This window comes from Pogona vitticeps, chromosome 2 (genome assembly GCF_051106095.1).
Source record: "Pogona vitticeps strain Pit_001003342236 chromosome 2, PviZW2.1, whole genome shotgun sequence".
NCBI lineage: Eukaryota > Metazoa > Chordata > Lepidosauria > Squamata > Agamidae > Pogona > Pogona vitticeps.
The window spans coordinates 159,529,397-159,556,290 of record NC_135784.1 but is presented as its reverse complement, the minus strand read 5'-3'; the positions used below and the strand labels follow the sequence as shown (position 1 = coordinate 159,556,290).

Below are 26,894 nucleotides of genomic sequence, written 5' to 3'. Positions count from 1 at the left end.
TACACTGATTTGTTGTTGTTTACTTACATTAAATACACCGGTAAATCAGCTGTTGAATTCTGTTACCATGATTGTTATTTTAAATGCAATGTAAGAGCCTTCTCAAAAGCAAAAACAAAAACTGATCAGAAAAGAAGAATAAGCAGAAAAGAAAATGTGTGTGTTTTCAGAGAAAGCTGCAGTGTCCTTTCCTGGTCCAGGAACTAGCTAGGAAGTAATAACAAAAAAGTTTGTGATCAATAATTAAAAGAGTTGGGGGCATGGTACTTGAATACAGTATCTGTTTTTGCTGTGCCCATGAACTGAATACAGCACCTTAGCTTTGTTGAAAGGCAAGAGGTCATGCTTATTTCCCGCTTCTCAATCCTCTTAAATGAAGAAACACAACACAGTATGTGTGCATAATAAAACATGGAACTGTCAGTGAAGAAGGCTTTAGCAGCAAATGCAACTGAGTGTGCAGCAGACCATTTTAGGATTCTCCCTCATACAGAGCCCTACCACAACCCAAAATATAGGATCTGAAACAAATATAGGAAAGGCCTGTCATTTCCCAAGGAAACCTAAACATCTTCATCACTGACAGCTACATGGGTTGTACACACAATGGTACAAAGGACTTCCCACAAGAAACAACTCCTCCCTTCAGGACAACGGGATGAGGCAGCAGGTAACAGCACATATCAATTACAATCAATTCAGCTCTGAAGGATTCTTGCTCAAGATTTGAACAGGCAGGTCACTTAGGCTTCTTCATCATCTGTGCATACTGCAAAACGGAAGCAACTACTAGATAGCCTTTTCAAAGGCAGAAGAATAACTGCAGAGGATGATAATGGCGCAGGATGTAACAGTTTCATTGCCTGGCTTACAAGGGTGGCTAATAGCAAAATTTAAATCTTAAGTGCACACACTGCTCATTCAGTATTTAATGTGCACTCATGAGTGAGAGCAGGTAGATAAAAGTCTGTAGAGTGTAGAGATACAAAAAATATGTGCAAAAATTAAGTTTAAAACTGTGCATGGGAAAATAACAGGAAAGGGTGTGCGCATATGTACTTAGGCACAATTCATTCCATGTTCTGCCACAACACCATTCAATGACTTAAGAAGTCTAAAAGGGGTAGACATCAGAATATACCAAGGAGATCTTTAAACCAATACTCGGCTGTCTTGGAGACAGATCTGCAAAGCAGTGGAGAATTGTTCCACTTCCAAAGCTGAATTAATGGGAAAAGGTTCATTTCCTCCAAAGACACTGGACTCTTGCTAGCTGTTTAAAGAGCAAGATGTAGGTGAGAGAGACAGTAGCATGCTTAGTCTTACAGATCAGCACTATCTACAGCTAAGTTTAAAAAGCCATTAGTTTGTTTAGATAATAGTAAGGAAGTAAAAATCCCACTACCACCCACCCCCTTAAACATTTTTATACACAAACATTTGTGCTGTATTATTTACAAGTACACTGAACATCAGGGCTGAGCATATCTAATTCAGTTATCAAGTTTAGACAGCCCTTGAAGGATGAAGACAGACTACTCTACTGTTCCCAGAGCCACCATTCAACAATGTTACAGAGGGCAAGACTGAGTTTCTACACAAGGAGATTTCACAAGGTTGTAGGAAAGAATCACAAGGCAAACCGGGTGCTCTCTGGCAAGGAAAATAGTATACAAAGTACAGTACTGTTCCTTCTGCTAACATCTCTCTCTTCTTCTAGTGTCTTGTCTGGTTTCTCATTTTCTTACATCTCCAACCCCACAGTCTAAAGCCTTTACTCTGCAGTGATTTTTAGGAAAAGGCTTTCTCCACAATCAGCTAAGGATGCAAGCACACTTCTCCTTTTGGCAACTCAGAACAACACTCAACAAAACGAACAATGTTGTGCATTCTATAGGTTAATGCCAGGTATGGACTGAGCACCTAGAACCTATTGAAAATGAATCCTGGCAGGCTACTCAGTTGTAGTCCAAGAGAATAAAAAGAACTTGGTATCTGTGCAGATCGCTTCTTACAACTGCTGGTCAGACCCATTGAGTAGGTAATAGAAAATCCCTAATGGGTCTCCAATAACTTCAGTGCAATAGGCAAGTAAATCACCTGATTGTTGACGTAAGAGAAGGAGAGAAACATTAGGAACACTAGTTGTGCAGTTAAGATTGACCCTCAGCAAATGAGTCTCCTCTAGCTCAACCACTGTCATTACAATTTCCAGGCATCTACCAAGTCCCAACAGAAGGTCTGGAAAACCTGTTTTCTTAAACACTATAGTCATAAATACATGATTCTTATCTTCATGTCACTGAGATCTACAACCACATTGATACTGCAGTAAGCAAGATATTAGCAAGAATTCAGATATGATTTCCCTCTCCAACCCAGTCCCAAAAGCCTGCCCTGGAAAAAGATAATAAAGGACACTGCAGCTTTTCTGAACAGAGAAAACAAATGACATAAAAAAACCTGAAAGGAGCCCCTCAAAAAAGTCTGCATTTTCTGAAGAAACCCATTAACCTTGCCCTTAAAAACAAATCTACAAGAATTACATTTCCCCTCATTTGTGACACCCCCAAAGCATTAAACAAAATAAAGGGGGGAGGAGGTGAAGAGAGGGTGGATGTTAAAGGGCCCAAGAACACAGATTTTATCAGAGCAAAGACTGGGGGAGATGGAGGGGGAAACAAATATTATCTGGGAGAAAACAGAGCAGGGGGATCCAAGTAAGTAGGTAGCTATTTGCACCTATTATACAAAGTGAAGAAGAGTTTGTTTTTGGAAGTTAAGTCCCCGGTCGGTCTATCTCCACTTTCCTTGGGGTGGTGGTAACAGACGTCTGGTGGTGGTTTCTGAAGCATTAGAAGTGCAGTTAACTGAGCTCTCAAGAGGAGGAAGGGGGCGGCTTCCAAGTGTACCGATGCTGTTACTGGAGGTGAGGTGTGGTGGAGTGGGGTGGGAATGGAGGTTATATCTTATCTCTCACTGGCTGCTATAAAGCCACCGCTTAGTTGCTACAACACTGGCTCTTGTTCTGCTGAGACTGCTCATGAAGGTCCACACCTCGATTCCGACCCACGGCACCGCCTGTGCTCTGGGGCTCACTCTTTGGCAGCTTCTTAGCTGGAGTGGAGAAAAGCCATGTGTTAGTTCGGAGAACTTTTCTTCTTTTCATACCAAAAGAGGCTTAAGCAATGTGAACAAAGTCGGTCTGAGAAAGGAACAAAGGGTACTTAAAAGATCTGAGGCTTCTGCATCTTCACTGATGTTATGGGAATGCCCCCCCCCCCCCCGGCTGCCAAGTCTAGTCACCAGTTTCAGAAGGCATTCTGAGACCATCTGATTCAGGAGACTGTGATTGTTTTTTGTTGTTGTTGTATTTACCTGTCTTACAGCAGCTTTTATGCATTGCATGCAGGTTTATTGTATTTAGCATATATTAAGTTATAAAATTTGATCATTTATGATATACAACGCCTCTTTAAAATTATGGTTCCCAACAAGTAAGTTTCTACACTATCCAGCAAACAAAGCATCTGCTGCTTTTACATTACAGTCACAACTACTGTACAATTCTTCCTAAAAGTGCTAAGGTACCGTCTACAAGGCCTCCAGGGCATAATTTGCCTTCCACATCACATTTTGGAAGCCCTGAGGTATTTTATCCCTTAAAAGTCTTTCCTCTTTCTAAAGAGCTTTTAAGACCCAAAGGAGGGCATAAAAGAGGCAAAAATGAGTGTAAAGGTAAGCTGTACTCTGCAGAGGTCTGGGGGTGAAATCTGCATGTCAAGTCAAAAAATCTTTTCCCCAGAGAATTAGGGAGCACAACCTTCCAAACTCCAGAGAAGGGCAAACAAGGCCCCTGGGCTGTTGAAAGTTTTCCACACCAGTCCATATTCATCAGCATCAAAAACATCCTTAGCTCTTTTTCCGGTTGGGTGCACCATGACAGCAAATTTTCCAACAAAGTAGGTGGACGAAGTGGGGAGATGTAGAATTTCCGGAACATAACCAACTCATGGTCTTCAAAATCCCTTCTTTCTGTAGCAAATATTAAGGCCCATTTTATCTCTAGGACTCAAGTAGGACTCAAGAGTAGCTACCCCAAGAATAATAATATATCTGTACTGGATGCCTCTGTTGGGCCTTAGAAGCTGTAGGCAACATTTGGAGGCTGCACATTTGAAGGGAATGTTTAGAAAAGGCTAGAAGTCCAGCTAGAAGTCTCCTGTTGTACAAGATAAGGCATAATGGAATATTTGCAAAAAAGGTTTTCATACTCTTCAGTCAACACATGCACCTCCCAGAAAGGCAGCATACTCCCAACACTGAATTACTACTAAGCAACATCCAGTGGATGCTTGGTAGTAGTTAAAAAAAACAGAATGCTATAGAACTCAAATCAAAAGAATTTTTTATTGAGAGCCAGCACCTACTAATTAATGTTAAGTGTCTTAGAGTTACCTATTGCCAGGAAGAGGTCATTAACATTCATTGCTGTCTTTGCTGATGTCTCCATAAACAATAGACTGTTGTCATCGGCATAAGCCTGGGCCTCCTGGAACAGAGTAAGAGACAGAAGTAGAAGATAATCTTGAGATCTGACTGCACATTCTGGACTAGATATCATAAATTAACCAGACACACTTGTTCAACTTTGATATTCAAAATACATTACAGAATTTTAAAGATGTCTAAGAACCAAAGGAAGCCATTTACCTTTGGCAGAGGACAGGTTTAGAAAATAATCCTTAATGAATGAGTGCTTAAGAAAATTTCATTATCCAAAACTGTCATCTCAGTTTTTTAAATTATTTATTTAAATATTTTATCCCACTTTTCTCCTTAAAAATGAACTCAAGATTGCAATGAAGGTTATCATCACTTTGCAAATGATACCACAGGCAATACTGTGTTTGTTTCCTAATACGGTATATAATCAGCGTCATTTTTATTTTATCTTTGTGCCACATTGAATCTAAAATACTGGACATATGCCAAGAATTTCAGCGTTTGTCTAATAAAAAACATTTTTAACCAGTTTTTTGTTGACAAGTTATACTGTAGACAGCATGAAACTTGCAATGGTTTTGAGGTGGCACTTCATCTACACCAAAAAGTATTTACCAAAGTGTTCTGCAGGAAAGAAAAAGAACATGTAGGTTCAGAGTTTGTATCCCAACTGCAAATGCTGAAATCCATGCCTCTGCAACAGAGAACATGCTCTGTCCCCAGAATTAATCCATGCCATCTCTTATTGGGGAATTAACGCTGGTTAATTCAGCTGTGGTCTACTCTAGTGCTAGACTACTGCAGATAAAGCAGCCCAGATAATGCAGAATTGTTTAACTAATGGAATCTGCTTCTCCAGCCCAAGAAAGTCCCCATGTTGCTTGGATTCCTGTATTTCCTATAACCTAATGAACAGAGAAAAGGAACATAAGCTTCCCAAGGTGTTGGTCAGCAACATCCAGAGTTATATATTTTCCCATGCCCTGCTGCAGAACTTGTCCAACCATGGGGATCTTCTTCACAGAAATGACAGTATCGCAGACAAAAGGTTTGAGAAATGTTACTTACTTCATATTCTACCATGCGCTTGTTGGCAAGATCAGCCTTATTTCCTGCTAAGGCTATAACAATGTTTGGGCTAGCTTGCCGCTGGAGTTCCTTCACCCATGTTTTCGCTCGTGCAAATGTTTCCTAGCAAAAGTGAAAAAGCCAAATTGTCAGGGGTACAATAATAGATAAAGATGCTATCTACCACTAACTCCCTCATACTGCAGCAGTACATAACCAAAGGCTTTTCTCACCAGAGGAATCACTTATCCATTGGGACTTTGAAATTCTCAAGGACATGCTGGATCAGATCGTAGGCCTATCTAGTTTAGCATTTTGCTAACCACGAGATGCTCCCAAGAAGCCCAGGAGGAGGACACAATGGCAGTAGCTGCTGTGTCCAATTGACAGCCTCTGAATCTCAAGGATGCACATACCCACCATGATCACTAGCCATTAATAGCCTTCTCCATGAATTTGTGCAACTTCCTTTTAAAGCCACTTAAGCTTGTGCCACCATCATATTTTGCCACACTACATTTCAGTTTTCTTTTTGTCAAAAGCATCCATCAAACAAAGAAAAAGCAAGGTGAGTAATCTCAGGAGCCCTATTATTTTATTGGTTCATGGATATTAACACACACATATCTGCATGCTGTGGGTGCCTGTGCTATTTCCTTTTTAAACAAATAAACTGCTGTCTCACAGATCTGTATAAATGGAGTACACACCGAGATGCAGTTGGGGTTTTCTGTAGTGTGTCAACACACTGTAAATAACCAACAAGCAACAGGACTGTGCCTCTTACACATTTACAGGAAAACCACAAATACATGTTTTGTAGACAAGACTAACCCTCTTACCTATAACATGCTAAATCCAAGCTGAGGTTGAATTATTGAAAGATAAGGAAGCTGTGCTTTCTGCTGATGGGTCTTCAATTCAATCACAAGGCAGAAAATAACCAGAGCTTTTTACTGCACACAATCAACTATGAAATTTACTGTCATAAGACACAGTGATAATCAAGATTCACTGCTGAAAGAAGGAACAGCCAATATCGGCTGCCCTAATAAAGGGAGTGTACGCTGTGCTATCTTGTCACTTACTGCGACTTCACCTATGAAACTCTGGAAACAGAAGACACCACCACCTCTTTGATGGACTGGGCCCCATGCTAAAAATTTCCAGCCTGAAAGTTTACTCCACCTGTCTTATGAGTGCATCATAGAGTTGGAGCATATCTTTGGGTTCCATAGAGGTGGGCCCACCACCAAAGAGAATGACCCTTGGGGTTGAAATACAAGGCCCACCCTTTGCTAGAGAAAAAATGAGGAATTATACTGCCTTCCAGCAATGTATACCTGCCTGCTTCTCGTCAGTTTACATAGTTGTTAAAGCTGGTGTTATTCCCTGAAGGGAGAAAGTATTTTAAAAAGAAGGAAGAGAACAGGGAGGAAGGAGGAATGGCTCGTTTAATCACTGAGGATAAAGATACAAAGTGCTTGTTGTTCCCAAAGTGTCCATCAATTCAGAAGGTAGCCCTGGCAACAGGCCCCATGGGTTGAAAATACTGCTGAATACCAGTCAGTGAATGGGAGAACAATAACCAACAAAAACTTGACCCTGCATGAGCACGCTGACCATGCTTATATTACAAAAACCTGGTCAGACGAGATCTGGAATAGATGGAGAGGCTTGAAGTGTTTCAGAACTCTATGCTTTCCATGTATCATTCCCAACTGATATCTGGCTCACCCAGTTTCATGGGCCCAACCTTGGGTCCCCAAATGTTATTGGACTGCAACTCCCAGAAGCCTTCCCCACTAGATGTGTTGGGCAGGATTTCTGGGAGTTGCAGTGCAACATCTGGGAACCCAGTGTTGAGAACCACTGCTCTAGAACACACCAAGTACTTCACTGTGATACTGAATACCACTCAGTGGTACTTAATACCACTGAATACCAGTAGCTTGGGAATAAATCCCACTGAATTCAATAGATTTCTAATCAGGTTTTCTCAGAAATATCAGAATGTAAATTATTCACAATAAATAACTTGACTTTTTTTGAAGTAATAACTGTATTAAGACAATGCATAAAGATTGTGCATTACTTAATATAGAACAAACAGAAACTTGAAGTCTTCACCATAAAAATAAAATCACAAGTAACAGTTAAGTTTGCAACATATGTTTCCACAGAGAAAAGACGGCTATATGATCATCAGACAGGAGTCTCTCTCATTAGTAATAAACATTAAATTATCCAAAGGTTCTAAGCAGTAATAACCAACTAGCCAAAAACTCTGTTGCTTAGCACAGTAAACCATACCACAGTAGGTCAACTGAATCAGTGGAGATTTGGTTAATCAACTCCTCTAAGTTCTACTTTACAATAGTAAGTCACAGTTAGACTAGGCCTATTTAAATAAATGAAACAGAGAAGTTGACTCACTAAATAACCATTGGTTTCATGGTCCCATTCTACTGCAATTTATTATGTTAAGCAACAGAATTTTGATCATTGTGTTTCAGTCCTTAGATGGACCTGTTGCCATCAATTTTCCAATGAAGACAGAAAACAGGTTTAAAATAACTGAGCAGCTGTCAAGACACATGGCCATTCCGATTATATGAGACCTCCATACTACTTAACCATGGGACTGCTTTTCTTACCACAAATTATCAAAACAATGCAAGCTTACCTGGTTAGTTATGTCATACACCACAATGGCAGCCTGAGCCCCTCGGTAATACATAGGGGCCAAACTGTGATATCTTTCCTGACCAGCTGTGTCCCATATCTCAAACTTTACCGTTGTGTCATCTAGGCAGACCGACTGTGTGAGGAAAGCAGCTGTGAAATAGAAAGGTAAAGAGCTATTTTATGAATTATCAAAATGAATATCTTTAACTTTGTCACATAACACTGTCACTGAAATGTTGGACCACCTCAGGGTGCAAATGGAATAATATTTATAAACACTACATTGCACAGAAAAGGTTCTATGTGTGAAAAACACCATTTTTCTGTTCTGAATCAAGGGGAAGCATCTCAAAATTAAAAGTTACAACACCTAGATGCTGGATCAAATGATTAATTCAGAGGTTTCAACAATATTATAGTGCTATTAAAAAGGTATTGTGCATCCACTTCAGTGAGCTTTAATTATAATACATGTTTTGAAGATGAGGAAGACAAAATAATTCAAAGTAATGTATTCGTGAAGGCTTTCATGGCCAGGATCTAATGGTTGTTGTGGGTTTTTTGGGCTCTTTGGCCGTGTTCTGAAGGTTGTTCTTCCTAACGTTTCGCCAGTAACAGAGACTGGTGAAACGTTAGGAAGAACAACCTTCAGAACACGGCCAAAGAGCCCGAAAAACCCACAACAACCAATTCAAAGTAACATTAACAGAAAAAAATAATACCGGTCATTAAAATAACAGCTAGTTTGCTTGCTGTGTATTTTGACAGTTAAAATATACAGCTATGTTTACAATATTAAAACACAAAGATGCAGAGGTTTTTAGATCATACCAGTGTTTCTGAAGTTGTACTTTCTAACTTATGCTATGTTACACCCTTTCTTCCCCAGGACAGCCAAACCCAGCTTCTGCTTTTCAGAGACCAAGTGTCACTGATGGAATAGGATTACCTCTCCTACAATTTTAGAAGAGGGCTTTTTTTTTTGATAGGGAAAGCCAGTAGAGTGGTGGCTGCTCTTGAAGCTGAGCACAGTACAGTCGAATTGGAAATCAATGCAAGTGTCTGTGCTCTAATGGAGACTGTGGATACAGATATGTGACAATCTGGGATGCTTCCCTATATTTTGAACTACCTATTTTCTTCCCATGGAAGGCAGATACCCAAAACTCACTTACCACCAATCGTGCTCTCCTGGTATTCATGGAACTGTCCCTTGACAAAACGCAGCACCAAGCTGGACTTGCCTACTGCCGATTCACCCAGTAATACTAGCTTGAACTGACAGATCTTGCTGGCTTGTGATTGACCATTTGGCCTGGCAGCTCCTCTGCTGGTCATGGCCTAGATTCCAAGAGCAGCCTGTGCCCCAGCCAATGCAGAAACCTACCAATCGCAGACCAGACCTTGTGAGACCAGAGGGTTTCTTCTGGCTGAGAATAGAATAACTGTTTCCTTCACAGGGGTAGTTCCTCCTAGAATAAAAGAGGAAAGATCCATCAGTCTGCTACACATGTGAAAAACACAACACTAGCATGGATATAAAAATACATCCAAGTTGTGTGAAATGTGAGAAATCAGAAGGAAACAAGGTACCTTCTGGTCTTGTTTTCCACATCTGTAAAATGGAAGGAAAGTAGCAATGCATTAGGAGACTTGCAAAAAGAGCACACAAACCTTTGTAAAAAGCACAGGGAAAGAATGTTTAGTGACAAGGTGGCCACACAATTCAGTCACACTATACTCTGCTGGGAGAGTGTTATGTTTTTGATATCGCCTGCATTTTAAATGGACCTCAAAAGCAACAGTTACATTAAAATTTAAAAACCCAACCCTCCAGAGCAGGGGGAAACACTACTGTGTGCAGTGAAGATGTGTGATCAATGGGGTCAGCAACTCCTGTGGATATCTTTCCTGCTCACACTCCTTGAGATGGTATGAGCAGTCCCTAAACTGGAATACCCACCACATTGTACAGTACCAAAAGCCCATTCCAAAAAATACACTACAATGTTACCTAACATCTCAGTTTCAAGATGCAGCTGTCTGAATGTCACTGATCAACAGCTTTTGTCAGATTAATGCTTCCCCCCCCCCTTTTCCTCAGGGAAACTTCTTTTCACATCATAGGACTACTCTAAGATTAACATCTGTGTTAGAAAAATGAACTTCATGACACATACAGGAATAAAAACATTAAATTCTTAGGTGCCCTTGAGACTCTTTCAGTGTCTTCTGAATCCCAGTTATAAAATGGCATCATGATGGTCTCCTGTCCCATCTGCTGCTGCAAAACTCAATGCTATTTGCTTCCCTACACACGTAACTGGGGCCCTCACTCATAGGAATTCACAGATTCACAGTGGGCTGGACTCCACTGTTACTGCAAAATCGGAAGATGTGTCCAGCGTGCCGTGCTTAGGTCAAACTTTAATGGATGAGTTTCAATTGTTGAGACCTGAGGATGTGGACAGGGTGCTTGGATCTGTCCGTTCTACCACCACGCCGCTCGAGCCTTGCCCATCTTGGCTAATTGGAAGATCTGCCAGGGGGGTTCGCACTTGGGTCCAGGAGGCTGTGAACGCCTCTTTGAGAGAGGGAGTGGTCCCTACTGCCTTGAAAGAGGTGGTAATTCGACCACTCCTTAAAAAGCCTAACCTGGACCCAAGGCTGGTGGTTAACTACCGACCAGTGGCGAACCTCCCTTATTTGGGCAAAGTGTTGGAGCGGGTTGTGGCCGGGCAACTCCAGGCGCTGCTGGATGAAACGGATTTTCTGGATCCATTTCAATCGGGTTTCAGGCCGGGTTTTGGTACAGAGACTGCCTTGGTCGCCCTGTACGATGACCTTTGCCGGGAGAGAGACAGGGGGAGTGTGACCCTGTTGATACTCCTGGACCTCTCAGCGGCTTTCGACACCATCGACCATGGTGTCCTTCTGGATAGGCTGGCTGGGTTGGGAGTTGGGGGCACTGTTTTACGGTGGTTCTGCTCCTTCCTAGCTGACCGTGTCCAGAGGGTGGTGCTGGGGGACAGTTGCTCTGCCCCATGGCATTTATGTCATGGGGTTCCTCAGGGCTCGATACTGTCCCCCATGCTGTTTAACATCTACATGAAACCACTGGGAGAGGTCATCAGGAGGTTTGGGCTGAGGAGTCAGCAATATGCTGACGACACTCAGCTCTACCTCTCGTTTTCCACCAATTCAGGTGAGGCGGTTTCTGTGCTGAACTCGTGTCTGGACCTGATAATGGACTGGATGAGGGTCAATAAATTGAAACTCAATCCAGACAAGATGGAAGTGCTGTTAGTGGGTGCTTCGCCGGACAGGTTGGAGGGCCATTTCCCTGCCCTGAATGGGGTTACACTCCCCCTAAGGGACAGGGTCCGCAGCCTGGGGGTGCTCCTGGACCCCAGTCTAACTTTGGAAGCCCAGGTGGACTCGGTGGCCAGGGGTGCCTTCCTTCAGCTGCGGAAATTATACCAGCTACGGCCCTACCTGGATGAGCGGAGTCTCAAGATAGTTACACACGCACTGGTAACATGTCGTATAGATTATTGCAATGCGTTCTACGTGGGACTGCCTTTGAAGATGGGCCGGTGATTGCAACTCGTCCAGAATTGAGCTGCCCGGCTGGTGAGTGGTGGGGCCGCTAGAGAGCACATCAAGCTGATTCTGTTTAATTTACATTGGTTACCAGTTGCTGCCCGGGCCCAATTCAAAGTGCTTGTTTTGACATATAAAGCCCTAAATGGCTTGGGCCCTGGATACCTGAAGGACCGCCTCCTTCCATATGAACCTACCCGGCAGTTAAGATCTAACCAGGGGGCCCTTTTGAAAGAACCATCCCTGAAGGAGATAAGAGGGAGGGCTTGTAGAGAAAGGGCCTTTTCAGCAGCTGCCCCCAGACTATGGAATGCCCTCCCGACTGAGATTCGTCTGGCACCGATGCTGATGACATTTCGGCGCCAGGTCAAAACCTTCCTGTTCCAGAAGGCTTTTAATTGAAATAACATCAACTGTAGGTCTTGATGAGGGCAATTTTAATTGTATTTTAATTGTATTTTAATCACTTTATATTTTATTGTATTGAATTTTAATTGTTGTAAGCCGCCCAGAGACCTTTTGGTAGAGTGGGCGGCATATAAATAAAATAAAATAAAATAAATAATAAAATAAATAGGATGATACAAAGGCTTTAGGACAGAAATAGTAATGCAGAAAGCCACACATATCTCCTATCTTTTGGTGCGTTAACTTCAGAATCGGGGGCGGGAAGCAGAATTAAGATAGTTAATGGAATACTTTATTTTATAATGGACACACTCCTGGAAACAAAAGTAAAGGGCTAATGCCCCCAAACAGACTAATATCTGACACATCCGTGTAAAAGAAAACTTCATGTATACTCAGAATGTTAGGTCATCCCAAGAAAAAAGTTTGCTTTTAAAGTTTTAAATGTTTTAATTACTTAATGAATTTTAAATTATTACTGTAGTTTAATTGCTTTTTAATCTGCAATTGATTGTGGATTTTTAGTATAACTTGTTTTAGCATTGTGAGCCACCTTGGATTCCCTTATACTGTAGTGTAAAAATAAGATGACAACCTATCAACATACATAGGTCAATTTCCCTTATCAGTTACTGAGGTATATTCAAAAGAAAACTGCAACTGAACTCACCAGCATGAACTAAGGATTGCAATGAGAATTCTGATTCTGAAACTGAACAAGAGTCCAAGATGTATTTGTTTTGAAATGTGAACAGATTATTTTGTACTATTTTGTCCTAACTCCCTCTAAAAATTTCTTCCTACGGAGTGTTCAGAGGAGCATTATGGGGACAAAATATATGCATAACAACAAGCATTGGGACGACAATCAAATGGAAAATCCCTGTCAACTAGTAGAGTTTTCCTGACCTACAGATTTTAAAATAGGAGGAAGCATCTTTTGGCCTTCCAAATGTTCTTGAACTGCAACTTCTATCAGCTTATTCAGCACATCCAGTGCTGATGGATAAGGGGAGCTACAATCCAGTAACAGCCAAAGCCTTATGTTCCTGTTCTGCTTTAACACAAGTTGTCTATGCTTACAGTTTCAAAACTGTGAAGCAAGTTTTTCCCCTCTTTCAAAAAATTAAGGTTCAATCCAATAAAAACATCCAGTTACTGTTAGGTAATGAGTGAAGTCAAACCCATATGAACAGCCTTCATTGGCATGCAGGTTTCTACATTAGCCTTTTCCAAAAAACTCTGTGCGATCTGTAAAAAGTCACAAAAGTTGTGGGCAGTGAGTTCATTCTTAGGAAGTTTAAATAACTTCAGGAATCTGCATTAATGGCCTTTAAATATGGAACTAAAAAAATCAGAGTTGTCATCTCTCTCAACACCAGTTGCTGGAGAATAAGAAAGAAAAAAGGCAATTGCCTTCAAGTCCTCTTTTTGGGCTTTCCAGAGGTAATACCTAGCTGGACACTGTGGGGGACATCTACTGGCTCAGTGGTGTTCTCAGACTGCAAATCTCAGAAGCCTTTACCACCAGCTGTGCTGGTGAGAATTGAGAGTTTTTGAGAGTTTCCAAGGTTTGAAAGCATTGTACTGGATGTAGCTCTGGGCTGATCCAGAGGGATCATATGACCTGTTCAAGGGATGTGCTCCTGATTTACATCCATTTTAAGTACTGTACACATACAAGAGATAACTAGAAACATTATATGGGATTCATACACATATTGTACAGACCAAATAGCTGTTAGTCAAGCTATCCAAGGCTGCATAATGCAAAGGTAAAATAAGTTCCTTTCTCTAATATGTACTAAGATCAAGAACGGAACAAAGTTAAAGCCAGAAACACATGTTATCTGTAAGCAAAGCAAACACTACGTATTAGGGTTTCCTTAAGCTGAGTCTGCTAAATACAGAAAGCATTTCCTTCTTTTTCCAAGACCTCTTTAAAGAAAGTACAGTTAAGCAATGACCTTACACACATCCTGTCCATATTTCCTGGGAAGAACCCTATGCATTTTCAGAGCTAGCTGCCACAGCTGCTACCAGTTTGTTTGGGGAAGCCTGGAGTGCCATACTGCACCCTGTTTTATGTGCTGATCCTTACACAGCCCCATACAATTTTCAAAATGCCCACACAGCTGTCAAAGTTTGCCTAAAGGTTCTCTCATAGCCATAGTACAAAACAAACAATAATTGTATGCAGATAAATTTTTCTACTCAAGGATTATAGCATTTAAACATAATAATGTCTCCTTTCTACAGCAAGTCAGATTTTCTGATTAAAAAGATAAACAGTATGCTGAATAAAAAGCACATGTAGGTGACACTGTACATCAAGCCACTAGAATGAGTTTATAAAGAAAACATGCAAAAATATTCATTAAGTACTATTTCTTGAGCTTTCTTTCATTGGTACAATGTTTCTTCCTCTTAATCAGAAGTGAGGCAAAATGGAGTGCTTTCCACAGAAAGCCATTACTTAAAGAAGATCTATTTCAGCAAAGGTGCAGGGGGCACACAAGAACAGGAGCAAAAACTGTCCACTTCCTGCATAAGTGGCAACTTACAGTGAGATGCTATGCAGCCCCTTCCTTGTCTCTCTTAATAATTTATTTCAAAGGAAGGTTCATGACTTCATAGTGAAAAGCATGACCCCACAAAACAGCTTGACTTTTCAATAATCTTCTGAAAAAATAAAGACCATGAACATGTGTCACAAGCACAACCACCTCACATGCATGCTCCTGGTATTAATCTGTAGTCTGATATACATTCACTACATGGCAGAAATTAACCGGGTATTTTTAATGGATTCCAGCAAAAGAGCAAACTACTGTGGTTGTGCTGCATTCGGACACTGGGATAACCTCTTAAACTGATCATTGATCATTCACAATTATCTATAACACAGTCACAAGTACTCTACATGTAAGCAAAGAATTTCCAGAATATTCATTTTACAGCATTAAAGACTGTAAATTTACTCCTGTCTAAAACCAGAAGGCATCTCTACACTCTACAATCCAACTGTCCCTAAAATCTAACAGACTAAGGACAAGTGCAACCATAGAGAATCAGACAGCCTCTAGATGCAGAGAATGCAGAATAGAAAACAAATAGTATTTTACTACAATATGGTATAGTGACTAGTGACAGACTTTTTGTTGTTGTTTAGTCATTAAGTCATGTCTTACTCTCCGTGACCTCACCAGAGCGCACCAGGCCCTCCTGTCTTCCACTGCCTCTATCGTCCCCTTCTCCTCTTGCCTTCACACTTTCCCAACATCAGGGTCTTTTCCAGGGAGTTTTCTCTTCTCATGAGATGGCCAAAGCATTGGAGCCTCAGCTTCAGGATCTGTCCTTCCAGTGAGCACTCAGAGTTGATTTCCTTCAGAATGGATAGGTTTGTTCTCCTTGCAATCCAGGGGACTCACAAGAGGCTCCTCCAGCACCACAATTCAAAAGCATCAATTCTTCGGTGGTCAGCCTTCTTTATAGCCCAGCTCTCACTTCCATAAATTGTTACTAGAAAAACCATAGCTTTCACTATGCGGACCTTTGTCGGCAAGGTGAGGTCTCTGCTTTTTAAGATGCTGTCTAGGTTTTTCATCGCTTTCCTCCCAAGAAGCGGGGGTCTTTTAATTTCGTGGCTGCTGTACCCATCTGCAGTGATCATGGAGCCCAAGAAAGTAAAATCTGTCACTGCCTCCATATCTTCCCCTTCTATTTCCCAGGAGGTGATGGGACCAGTGGCCATGATCTTAGTTTTTTGGATGTTGAGCTTCCGACCATTTTTTGTGCTCTCCTCTTTCACCCTGATTACGAGGTTCTTTAATTCCTCCTCACTTTCTGCCATCAGAGTGGTATCATCTGCATATCTGAGGTTGTTGATATTTCTTCCGGCAATCTTAATTCCGGTTTTGGATTCATCCAGTCCAGCCTTTCGCATAATGTATTCTGCATGTAAGTTAAATAAGCCGGGGGACAATATACAGCCTTGTCGTAATCCTTTCCCAATTTTGAACCAATCAGTTGTTCCATATCCAGTTCTAAATGTTGCTTCCTGTCCCACATATAGATTTCTCAGGAGATAGATAAGGTGGTCAGGCACTCCCATTTCTTTAAGAACTTGGTTATTTCAGTGATGTGGAGAGGGAAGAATTTGCTGCTTGGGTAACAGCCTATCCTCCATATTATTTTACCCAGGCTTCGTGCTCTGGAGAGGACACTCCAGCTTTGCATACAATGTTCTCCATACAGAGCACATTACCATAGTCTCTCAAGACTGAAGGATGCCTATGATGATGATGCCATAGTTTGCTGTGGTCCATGCAGTCAAAGGGTTTTATGCCGTCAATGAAGCAGAAGTAGATGTTTTTCTGGAACTCTCTGGCTTTCTCCATAATCCAGTGCACGTTAGCAATTTGGCCTCTAGTTCTTCTGCCCTTTCGAAATCCAGCTCATACTTCTGGGAGTTTTCGGTCCACATACTGCTGAAGCTTACCTTAGAGTGTGAAATTAGTGCAATTGTAAGATAGTTGGAACAGTCTTTGGCACTGCCCTTCTTTGCGACTGGGATGTAGACTGATCTTTTCCAATCCTCTGGCCACTGCTGAATTTTCCAAACTTGCTGGCATATTGAGTGCAGCACCTTAACAGCGTTATCTTTTAAGATTTTAAATAGTTCAAATGAAATGCCATCACCTCCACTGGCTTTGTTGTTAGCCATGCTTTCTAAGGCCCACTTGACTTCACTCTCCAGGATGTCTGGCTCAAGGTCAGCAGCCACATTATCTGGGTTGTCTGGGACATCCAGATCTTTCTGGTACAATTCCTCTGTGTATTCTTGCCACATCTCCTTGATGTCTTCTGCTTCTGTTAAGTCCCTACCATTTTTGTCCTTTATCATGTCCATCTCTGCACAAAATGTTCCTCTAATATCTCCAATTTTCTTGAACAGATCTCTGGTTTTTCCCTTTCTATTATTTTCCTCTCTTTCTTTGCACTGTTCATTTAAGAAGGCCCTCTTGTCTCTCCTTGCTATTCTTTGGAAGTCTGCATTCAATTTTCTGTAACTTTCCCTATCTCCCTTGCATTTTGTTTCCCTTCTCTTCTCTGTTATTTCTAAGGCCTTGTTGGACAGCCACTTAGCTTTCTTGCATTTCCTTTTCTTTGGAATGTTTTTTGTTGCTGCCTCCTGGACAAAGTTACGAGCCTCCATCCATAGTTCTTCAGGCACTCTGTCCACCAAATCTAGTTCCTTAAATCTGATCTTCACTTCCAGTGTGTATTCATAAGGGATTCGGTTTAGATTATACCTGACTAGCCCAGTGGTTTTCCCTACTCTCTTCAGTTTAAGCTTGAGTTTTGCTATAAGAATCTGATGATCCACAATCAGCTCCAGGTCTTGTTTTTGCTGACTGTACAGAGCTTCTTCATCTTTGGCTGCAGATAATCAATCTGATTTCAGTATTGCCCATCTGGTGATTTCCATGTGTAGAGTTGCCTCTTGTGTTGTTGGAAGAGAGTGTTTGTGATGAGCAGCTTATTCTCTTGACAAAACTCTTTTAGCCTTTGCACTGCTTCATTTTGAACTCCAAGGCCAAACTTACCTGTTGTTCCTTTTATCTCTTGACTCCCTACTTTAACATCCCAGTCCCTTAAAATGAGAAGAATATCTTTCTTTGGTGTCAGTTCTAGAAGGTGTTGTAAGTCTTCATATCATTGGTCTATTTCAACCTCTTCAGCATGGGTGGTTGGTGCATAAACTTGGATTACTGTGATGTTGAAAGGTTTGCTTTGGATTTGTATTGAAATCATTCTATCATTTTTGAGATTGTATCCCAATACAGCTTTTCCCACTCTTTTGTTGACTATGAGAGCTACTCCACTCCTTCTGTGGGATTCTTGCCCACAATAGTAGATATGATAATCATCTGAATTGAATTTGCCCATTCCCATCCATTGTAGTTCACTGATGCCCAGGATGTCAATGTTTATTCTTGCCATTTCCTGTTTGACCACATCCAGCTTACCAAGGTTCATAGACGACGGATTAGGACCCTAAACAACAGGGTCTGACTCCCTGCTCAGCCATGGAAACTCACTGGGGAGGTAGAACTGGTAAAGCTACTCCATAAAATATTTTACTTACCTTGAAAGCCCTATTAGGGTTGCTATAATTCGGTTCTGACTTGATGGCACAGAAGCTACACAGATAACCTCAATATTCAGTAATATTTTACTATTACTGTACTATAAACTCAATATTCAGCAATATTCCCAAAGATATGATTAAAGACAAAATTATCCATGCCCAAGGTAAACTCCCTTCCACTAATGTAACTCAAATATTCTAAGTCACCATGTTCGCCAGAAACATATTGCAATAACTTGTTTAGTAATGCATCTCTTCTGACATTAATTCTTTGTAACAAACGATTCAAGGGAATCTAGTAAGCTCCCTGAACAGATGCACTTCCTAAACTTTTTCTTAAAAGTAAAAATGATTTTGGTAAGTAATTTTGTTTCCAAACTCGCGTCCCCGAAGGCCTCTCTTTTATACAGCAGATAAATGTAATAACAATTGTGTTCCATCAAGTCCAGTCTGACTTAAAGTAATTTTTCCCAAGGTTTTCTAGGTAGTGAGAACTCAGAAATGGTTTACCATTCCTTTCTTCTGGGGGCCTCCTGGGACTGTGTAGCTTGTCCAAGGCCACACAGGCTAGCTCTACTCACAAGAGGCACAGTGGGGAATTGAACTCCCAACCACTGGCTCCACAGTCAGATACATGAATCACTGAGCTATCTAGCCAGCTTATAGTAAGGTGAATATAAGGCATATGTGTAAATGACATTGTACACCAAAGATAACTTAAGGATCAACATATTTATTATGTGGCAATAATTTGTTTTGTTCCCACAGTCTAACACTGCTGTCCCTCTAAACTTATCCTTTGCAAATTTTGAAATGATCTGATTAAGATAAAACATGTACTTTTAACAGTGAAACACATTGAGCATTGAATACAAAACTGGCAGGGCAAATGTTTCAAAGATAATTTAGTATATTAGAAAACAGAGACCAAATTATGGCATCAGTGGAAAGAATAAGTTGTCCAGCAATCAGATTTTCCATGTTCCGGACACAAAATTATTGTCTGAATACATTATTGTCTGGATACAGCACTAACATCTAGGGGAATTCATTTTTCTTGGGAACTTTTACAACCAGGTATGTTGTTTTGCCTGTAACATGGATGGATCCCTTCCTTATATAGGTCACTAAACAAAGTCACCTTTCATCACAGAATCATAAAATAATGGAAGGACCAAAATCTGGCTTCTTGTAACTTGAGCTCATTTATGTACAACACTTTAAAACTCATCAAATAAAAGATTTGCTATTATGCTAGTTAATACCTCCTCACTTTTTTGCATTTCTCATAGCACTTAAGAATTCATGCTCTTCTCTCTTTGTAAATGCTGATAAGGAGCTTTAGCCAGCTTCACCACTAAGTTCTGTGCTAGAACAACTAATTTACACGTGCTCAACACTGTAAGCCATTTATTGAAAGTTCAATGATCAACCACTTTTCCTTAAGGCACCAGAAGTTTTATTTTTGCTGACCATCTCACACTTGCTGCTCATTCAGACAGTTTTCAGATGAAAACTTAGTGTATATTATGATAGAAATCAACCAAAGTTATATACCTGACTTTCATTTGAGAAACAAAGAGACACCTCAGAAACTTAAGGTTATCTGCAAAGACATATAACTAGATCAAGGTTTTCCCCCAACACTGAGGTATTACTTTGGATTGTATGCTGACCTATAAGAAACACTGTCAAAATGCGAAACAAAAGACTTCTGTAAGGAATAATATTCTTTGAAAGCTATCAAAGACCAGTTGGCACATACAACTGCAAACACTTGGCTTTATGCTACTCTGCAGGTGAATATGAGCTGAGTGTGGTATAGCTCAACCTTTGCAAAACAAGTAGACAAAACACTCAATAAAAGCTGTAGATTCATTATTGTACAGTGGGGTCTTGACTTGAGAACTTAATCCGTATTGGAAGGCGGTTCTCAAGTCAAAAAGTCTGTAAGTCAAGTCTCCATTGACCTACAGTGCATTGAAAACTGATTAATCCCGTAACAGGCCGTTTTTGTTCCATTTTGGTTTTTTTCTGGTCTGTAAGTCAAATCTCAGTCTGCAAGTCAAACCTAAATTTTGCGGCCAGAGAAGTCTGTAACTCAAAAAGTCTGTAAGTCAAGCCATCTGTAAGTCAAGGGTCCACTGTATGCTTGAAGCCGACTCCTATTGATAAAACCAACTACTTAACAGGCACTGCATCTAGTGACATATGAAAAGAGGTAGCACCTTCTGAAAAAGTGCTTTCAGCACACCTGTGAATCTTGAAGAAACAGCAGAGAATTCCAGGACTATAATACAGAAAGGAAAAACTGCCCACTTTTTAAAATAGATGGAACTCAAGAAAAATCTAGCTCCCAGTTACATGGAAGTCAATTCACAGGCTACAGACTATGTTGGTCAAGCCAATGTGAATCTAAGAAAATGTTTTTTTTTTCAACCAACACAGCTCTTTGAAAATGATAGCTTCACACCTATGCCATTGAACTTGATGCCCCTTAAAATATACCATGAAAGATAGCTGTCCCAAATGGTTTTGATGTTGCCCACAACTTGGCAAAAATTATATGATATACTTATTAATTTCATGATGGTGCTTCTGACAAAAAGAATTAAAGACTAATAGGTGGGGAAAATTGTTCAGAAACTCTAACTACTGTGTAGCAGCTACTTTTATACCAGAAAGAATCAGAGTGCAGCTTCTGTTTGTGAAGTCTAATGCCACAATGGCCCATGGTATCTGGATAAAGTACTATACTGGCCACAACCGGGATTGGCATCAGGGAAGAAGATATTTCAGAAGCTGGTTTCACATTCATTTAACAGCAGCTATCCACAAATAGCCAAGGGTGCCAAGGCAACTGTCTCTTCTTTCTCTGACAACCAGAAAACAAACTTGTAACATAAGCTCAGGTAGAATTTGAAATTTCGTTGTGCTGCTAAACATTTAAGTTTCCAAAGTGCAGAGATATAGAAAGCTGGCAGGTCATTCAGAGCATCTGGGAGTTCTTATTTTTCCTGAACAGGAATCTGAGGCCAAAAACAAAGGGGGGAGTGAACTGCATTTTCCTACAAATCATATGACAGACTGGATCAAACATCTTCAAATTTATCCTTCAATTTTAAAATGTTACCATGAACTTTGAAAAAGCTAAGAGAACTTAAAATGGAGTACAGTACTGTACATGATTCTTCCTTTTTTTTTTTTGACAGTGTTCTAGTTGAAAGCAGCAGATCTTCAACTAGAACTGTTAACCATTGCTTATACGATTACTTTATTTCTCACTAGTCACAAAGCACTAGAGTTGCCAGGAGAGACTTTACAAGCAAATGTTCAATGTGATTTACAGCTTAAACCTTGGCAGGTTTGTTCAAAAGTAAGTCCATATGCTCAACAGAACTTACTCCCAAATGAGTACAGGACTGTGCAATTTTAGAATATATTGAGAAGTCAGCCTTATCAAATTGGTTTCTGGGAAGACATTCTACGAATTCCAAATAATAATTTTAAGATCTGCCTTTATTCTGAGTAGCCAGAGCTTAGTTTCCAACTCAAATGGGGAACAGAGTTTCAGTGATTTACACTGAAAAACTAAATTTAAGTTGACACTATCTTATGCCAGAAAACATTACTCTTTACAGGCATCCTTTCAAAATATAAAAATGATTAGATTATTTTTGACCACTCGGCTCCTGATTCTAATCATTTTAACATTTTAAATTTGTTTGCATTTTATCTATATTTCATATATTTCCATAATATTAAGTTGCACAACACTTTAATATATCTATCAGACAGGCAGAGAGACAGAAATCATTGTAAGTGATTTAGCCAAATAAATGTGCCCCCTTTATGAGGAAAAAGCAAGACCATGTCTGCAGGCTAGAAACAAAGCAGCTTTAGAGGTTATATTATATTTCAATGCTACACTTGTCCTGAGGTTTTAAAAGGCTTCCAAGAATCTGAACGCTTGGGTTTGATATATTTACCCTTGCCTAAGCATGCAAACCATGCTTAATAGTTACAAACAGCTCTATTTGATTGGGATCTGCTTGCACCAATTCAAGGACAAGTGTGGAAGAGGTGATATTACATGTTTACTCATTCTATTGTTCCAGGCTTGAAAGGAGAGTCTTTAAAATCAGGCTAAGCAAAATGGGAAGCTGATTTTTGCCAGGAGTATTGCATAAGGGTCAGAGAACAAGAAAGAAAAGACAGTTGAGATATCTAGCTCAGATTTTTCCACAAGCAAATTGCTCTCTAGATGCACCCTCCAAGTCTTTCCTTTGCAGATTTAAAAACCAGATTGTGGCAGAAACGACAGTTAACCATGAGGCACTACAATCATCTGCCTTCCCTATCAGAAATCTACCCTTTTAACTGAGATATACAACACTACCCAGGATATCCTTGCGTTAGGGTACCTCACTAACCCCATAAGGTTTAAAACAACTGCCAGTCCCCTCCCCTAGGTAAACTACATTGGGTATGCCTGGCCCGTCCTAGTTCATTTCTGCTTGCCCATCAGACTAACATATTAGCATACAGTATAATTTGCATAGGCTTGATAAATCTCAATCTCTTCTTGGTATAATAAAGAGAAGATGTTTAAAGATCAAAGGTCTTACCATGCATACACATTTGTCTTGAACATAGAAGTAACATATATATATATATGCCATGCCCAAGCTAAATACCACCGGTGAGCAAAAAACAAAAAATCTCTGTCCCTCTTTGCATCAAGGATATAAGCTTTACAAACAAGGCTGAAACAGTTCCTGACAATGGCTTGCTCTCCAATCAACTGATGGCACTGAAGATACTCAGTTCATTACAAGATATCACTCAAGGAAAAAGAAAACAGTTACTAAATAACTTGATCTTCAAGAAACTGTTGCTATGGTTTCTTGAACATTTTATGTCCTTATCTCTGACAAAGTTCTAGAGAGTTAGCGCCAACTTCTATGTGAAATAAGACATGTCCTCAGCACTCAACCTAATGGGACTGGTAGCCATCTTTCCAGCCTTTATTACTAATAAAACCCAGCTATAATAGTAAAGGTTATCACAGTTGCCTTTGAAGAGTGCAAGTAAAGTTGAATGCAACCTTCATTAACCAAGGGAGTGGACAGCAGGGATCAGATTTGCTAATGTGCCTGACTTCGCAAAGGCTTCTTGTAAGCACTCCATAAACAAAACAAAGATCAAATATTGACTAACAATCTGAACAGTTTAGGCCCTGTATATCTTTAAGATTTCTTTCACCCTTGTACTTAATAACAATGTGCTGTCAAGTCAATTCTGACTTATTGCGACTTTTGTCAGAGTTTCCTTAGTATAAAGTTCCTCAGCACTGTTTTACTAGTCCTTTCTGGTGGTACTCAGCCACTGTCCAGTTTGCCCAGGGTTACATAAGTTGGCTCTTCTCCTGGGAAACACAGTAGGAGATTGAATTCTCAGCCCCTATCAGGAACAATACAGTGAGCTATCCAATACAGTGAGCTATTCCTTCCTCATACTTTACTTCTGGGCATGTCTGAATGTCAAACCACAACCATGTAAGATTGTTTACCTGGCCACAACAAATGCTGTGGTGGATAAAACCAAAGTTCAGCCTCCACTCTGTTTCTAGATTTATACAACAAGATGCTCCTAGGATGGTCAGAAGCAGTAAACACAGGAAATATTTCTTAACCATGTACTGGGTAACAGGGAAGAGACAATCAAAACAAGTCAGTCTCTTTGAGACACCACCTTGTTTTAGTGTTTAAAATAAATCTTGCAACAAAGTAACATCCTGAGAACAATATATGTTTCCAGGTTGAAAAGGAAAAATCTGTTCAAATAGTTCCTGGACTCCAAACTGTTTCTTGTGCAAGCTCGGAAAGAGATTTGTTACTAGTGAAGAGATGAAAACAAATGGCCAAAATAGCAAGCCTGTGACTGCTATATCCACCAGACAGAAGTCCATACTGTATTACATTTTGTCAGAGTATATATTCATGGATGACAGCAAGTCAAAACACAGTAAGATGTTAACACCATTTTGCAAAAAAGGAACTGAACATCAAATTGTCTACCAAGATAATGCTGAAAGGAAACAGTGGAAAAGGAAAGGATAAAACTTGAATTAAACTATGCAGCATAAGCATTCAGATGTATCTTTTTGACTATGCCTTTAGTGGAAGGAAAAGACAAAAAAGTTACAAATAGCAGTGAAAGTGTTTGAAAAAGATACACAATACTGGCAAAAAAAATCCTCACATATCTTCACTATCCTTAAGCACAACTACAGTATCATGCAAGTTCCACTAAATTCATTCGGTTGAAAACCTAAATTAAAGTGATTTCAGCTCTAGGTTTGTAAACATTCAAACATCATATTATTATAAGCAGCTCTTTTATTTCAATTATACATGGAAGTTTTGACTAACCATAAAAAATAAAGTCTTGCTCTTTTAAGAAAAGTTACCCAACTTAAGAAAATCAGGTCCTGCCAATTAAGCTGGTCACCAAATAATACAATCAAGAAGAGTGTTTTAAATTACTTGTTACATGATAACAATCAAGGCTCAAACAGTAACAGTGGTTAAGAATAACCAGGACAAAAACAGAGAAAATCAACTTCTTTCTAACAATCAGTGGGAAAGTATCCCATCCCTAAACAATACAAAACATCCTGCAAACTAACAAGAGATTCCAGGACAAACCTACATTGAATGACCTCACAACCCTCTGCAAGCTAACCTCTATGAATCACATCCTCCCTTTTCTAGACACTTCTACAAGTTGGGAACACCCCCCCCCCCATGAACTCATAAATCACTGGCACTATTATGCAGGAAACTGAATTAACCATTCATCTAACTGTGTTTTTAAAAAATGCAACACAAACATATACTATTTTGTAACCATTTTGGCTTTGATATCTGCAAACTTTCACCAGAAAACAAAACACTTTATGAACATAGAATCATTAAGTACTGCACTTCCAAACAGCTATTCTTATTTTCCATACTGGATAAGCAAGGAGTCTATTTTCCCTCTTCCCTCTCATTTTCTGGGCACTTTGCCTATGCAAATACATTTTTAATAAGAGTCAAACTGGGAGAGCAGATTATAAACCCCTTAAAGCAAGGAAATACATTACATGTGAATCCCTTAATTACCCACCTCCAGTACTGTCAGGAGTATTACTGACATCATTATATATGCTAGTATTATGGGAAAGCATACACTTCAATAGCCAAGCAAACATGGAAAGACCAAAAATTGCAACTTCAAGAAGCCCAATAAACTCACTCAGGAACTGGACCCCTGAAACCACAAAACCATTATAAAACCAGAAGTAAAACTTGAGGTTTTGACCTGACCCTTCTAAAACAGGTTCGCAACCCTAAAACAAACACCTTCCTTTAAAAAAAAATGAAAATATGGAAGGCTGCTTAAGCCAAATGAAACTCCTGCACCAAACCTCACAGGGCAGGGCCCAAGGCAAAGGAGCTACTGCAGCCACCGGGCAACCAGTGTCCCCTTATCCTCCTCCTCCAATTTACGACAACCGACGCTCCACCCTAGCCTTAAACGTTACAGAGGAAAAAGCAACCAGCCTAAACCACTGAACTCGGGCTGGTCCCCGAACGCCAGAAGGCCGCGCAGAGGGACTGGGAACCTTCGGGAAAGACGATCCCTCCACACGAAGCCCCGGAGAAGCTCAGGCAAACTTCAAGCCTCCAGAGAGACCCCGCGCCCCACCCCTCCCTTCCCCTCCCTTCCCTTCCCCTCCCCGCGCCCACTTCGCGCCCCAGATGCCGACGGGGCCGGGGCCCTTCCTGCCTCGACGCCCTCTCCCGTATCTCGGCACTTTTACCCAGCGAGAGTCCGAAAAGCACCCACCCTTCAGAGGCAAAGGGGACGCGCGAGAAGAGAGGAGGAGGAGAGGCCTACCTCACCCGCCCCAGGCCCTTCCACGGCCTCCATTACTGACCCTCCCCAGACAGGCTACTACAGCCTCTTCCCTGGTCCCACAGGGACAAGGCCGCTGCCTCTCCGCAGGTGCAACCGCCAAATCCACCCCCTTCCCCTCCGAAGGGCCCAACTTCTCCCCCCCTCCGCCTCCTCCGGCTCCCACCTAACAGAGCGACCGCCTGCCCAAGGAAACCCACCAACCTCTCCGCGGAGACACTCCCTCAAGTATCCCAAATCCCACCGGCGCGGCCCAAATTCCTCGTCTGGGTACCTGAGACGGCTTTAACTCCCCCGCCCCTTCGCGGGCCCCGACTGTCTCGCACACAAACAAACTACCTCAACCAAACCCACCTCTGTGCAGGAAGGTGGAGCTAGGGTGCCTTCGAACCAATCGGGTTAAGGCACCTGGAGAACGGGCACGCCCTATTGACCAATCATCTTCCAGGAAGCCCCACCCTTGCCCCGGCCGACTTAGGCTGGGCAATAGCTATTTCACCAA

The 26,894-nt window shown here is 40.9% G+C and overlaps 1 protein-coding gene across 5 annotated transcripts; it reads right to left on the bottom strand.

The window, feature by feature from the left end:
* Window positions 1-26,894, bottom strand: RAB5B (RAB5B, member RAS oncogene family). Of its 5 annotated transcripts, XM_078384569.1 has the most exons (7): window positions 26,667-26,752; window positions 9,856-9,877; window positions 9,438-9,734; window positions 8,261-8,412; window positions 5,575-5,697; window positions 4,459-4,552; window positions 1-3,117 (listed from the first exon to the last, which is right to left on the bottom strand). In XM_078384569.1, the coding sequence occupies exons 3-7, from the start codon at window positions 9,598-9,600 to the stop codon at window positions 3,002-3,004; spliced, it is 648 nt and encodes a 215-aa protein (XP_078240695.1). In that variant the 5' UTR covers window positions 9,601-9,734; window positions 9,856-9,877; window positions 26,667-26,752; the 3' UTR covers window positions 1-3,001. The 5 variants fall into 5 exon arrangements, with proteins under 5 accessions (XP_078240695.1, XP_078240696.1, XP_020638471.1 ...); XM_078384570.1 differs by lacking the exon at window positions 9,856-9,877 and having other exon boundaries at window positions 26,747-26,894; XM_020782812.3 differs by lacking the exon at window positions 9,856-9,877 and having other exon boundaries at window positions 26,667-26,773.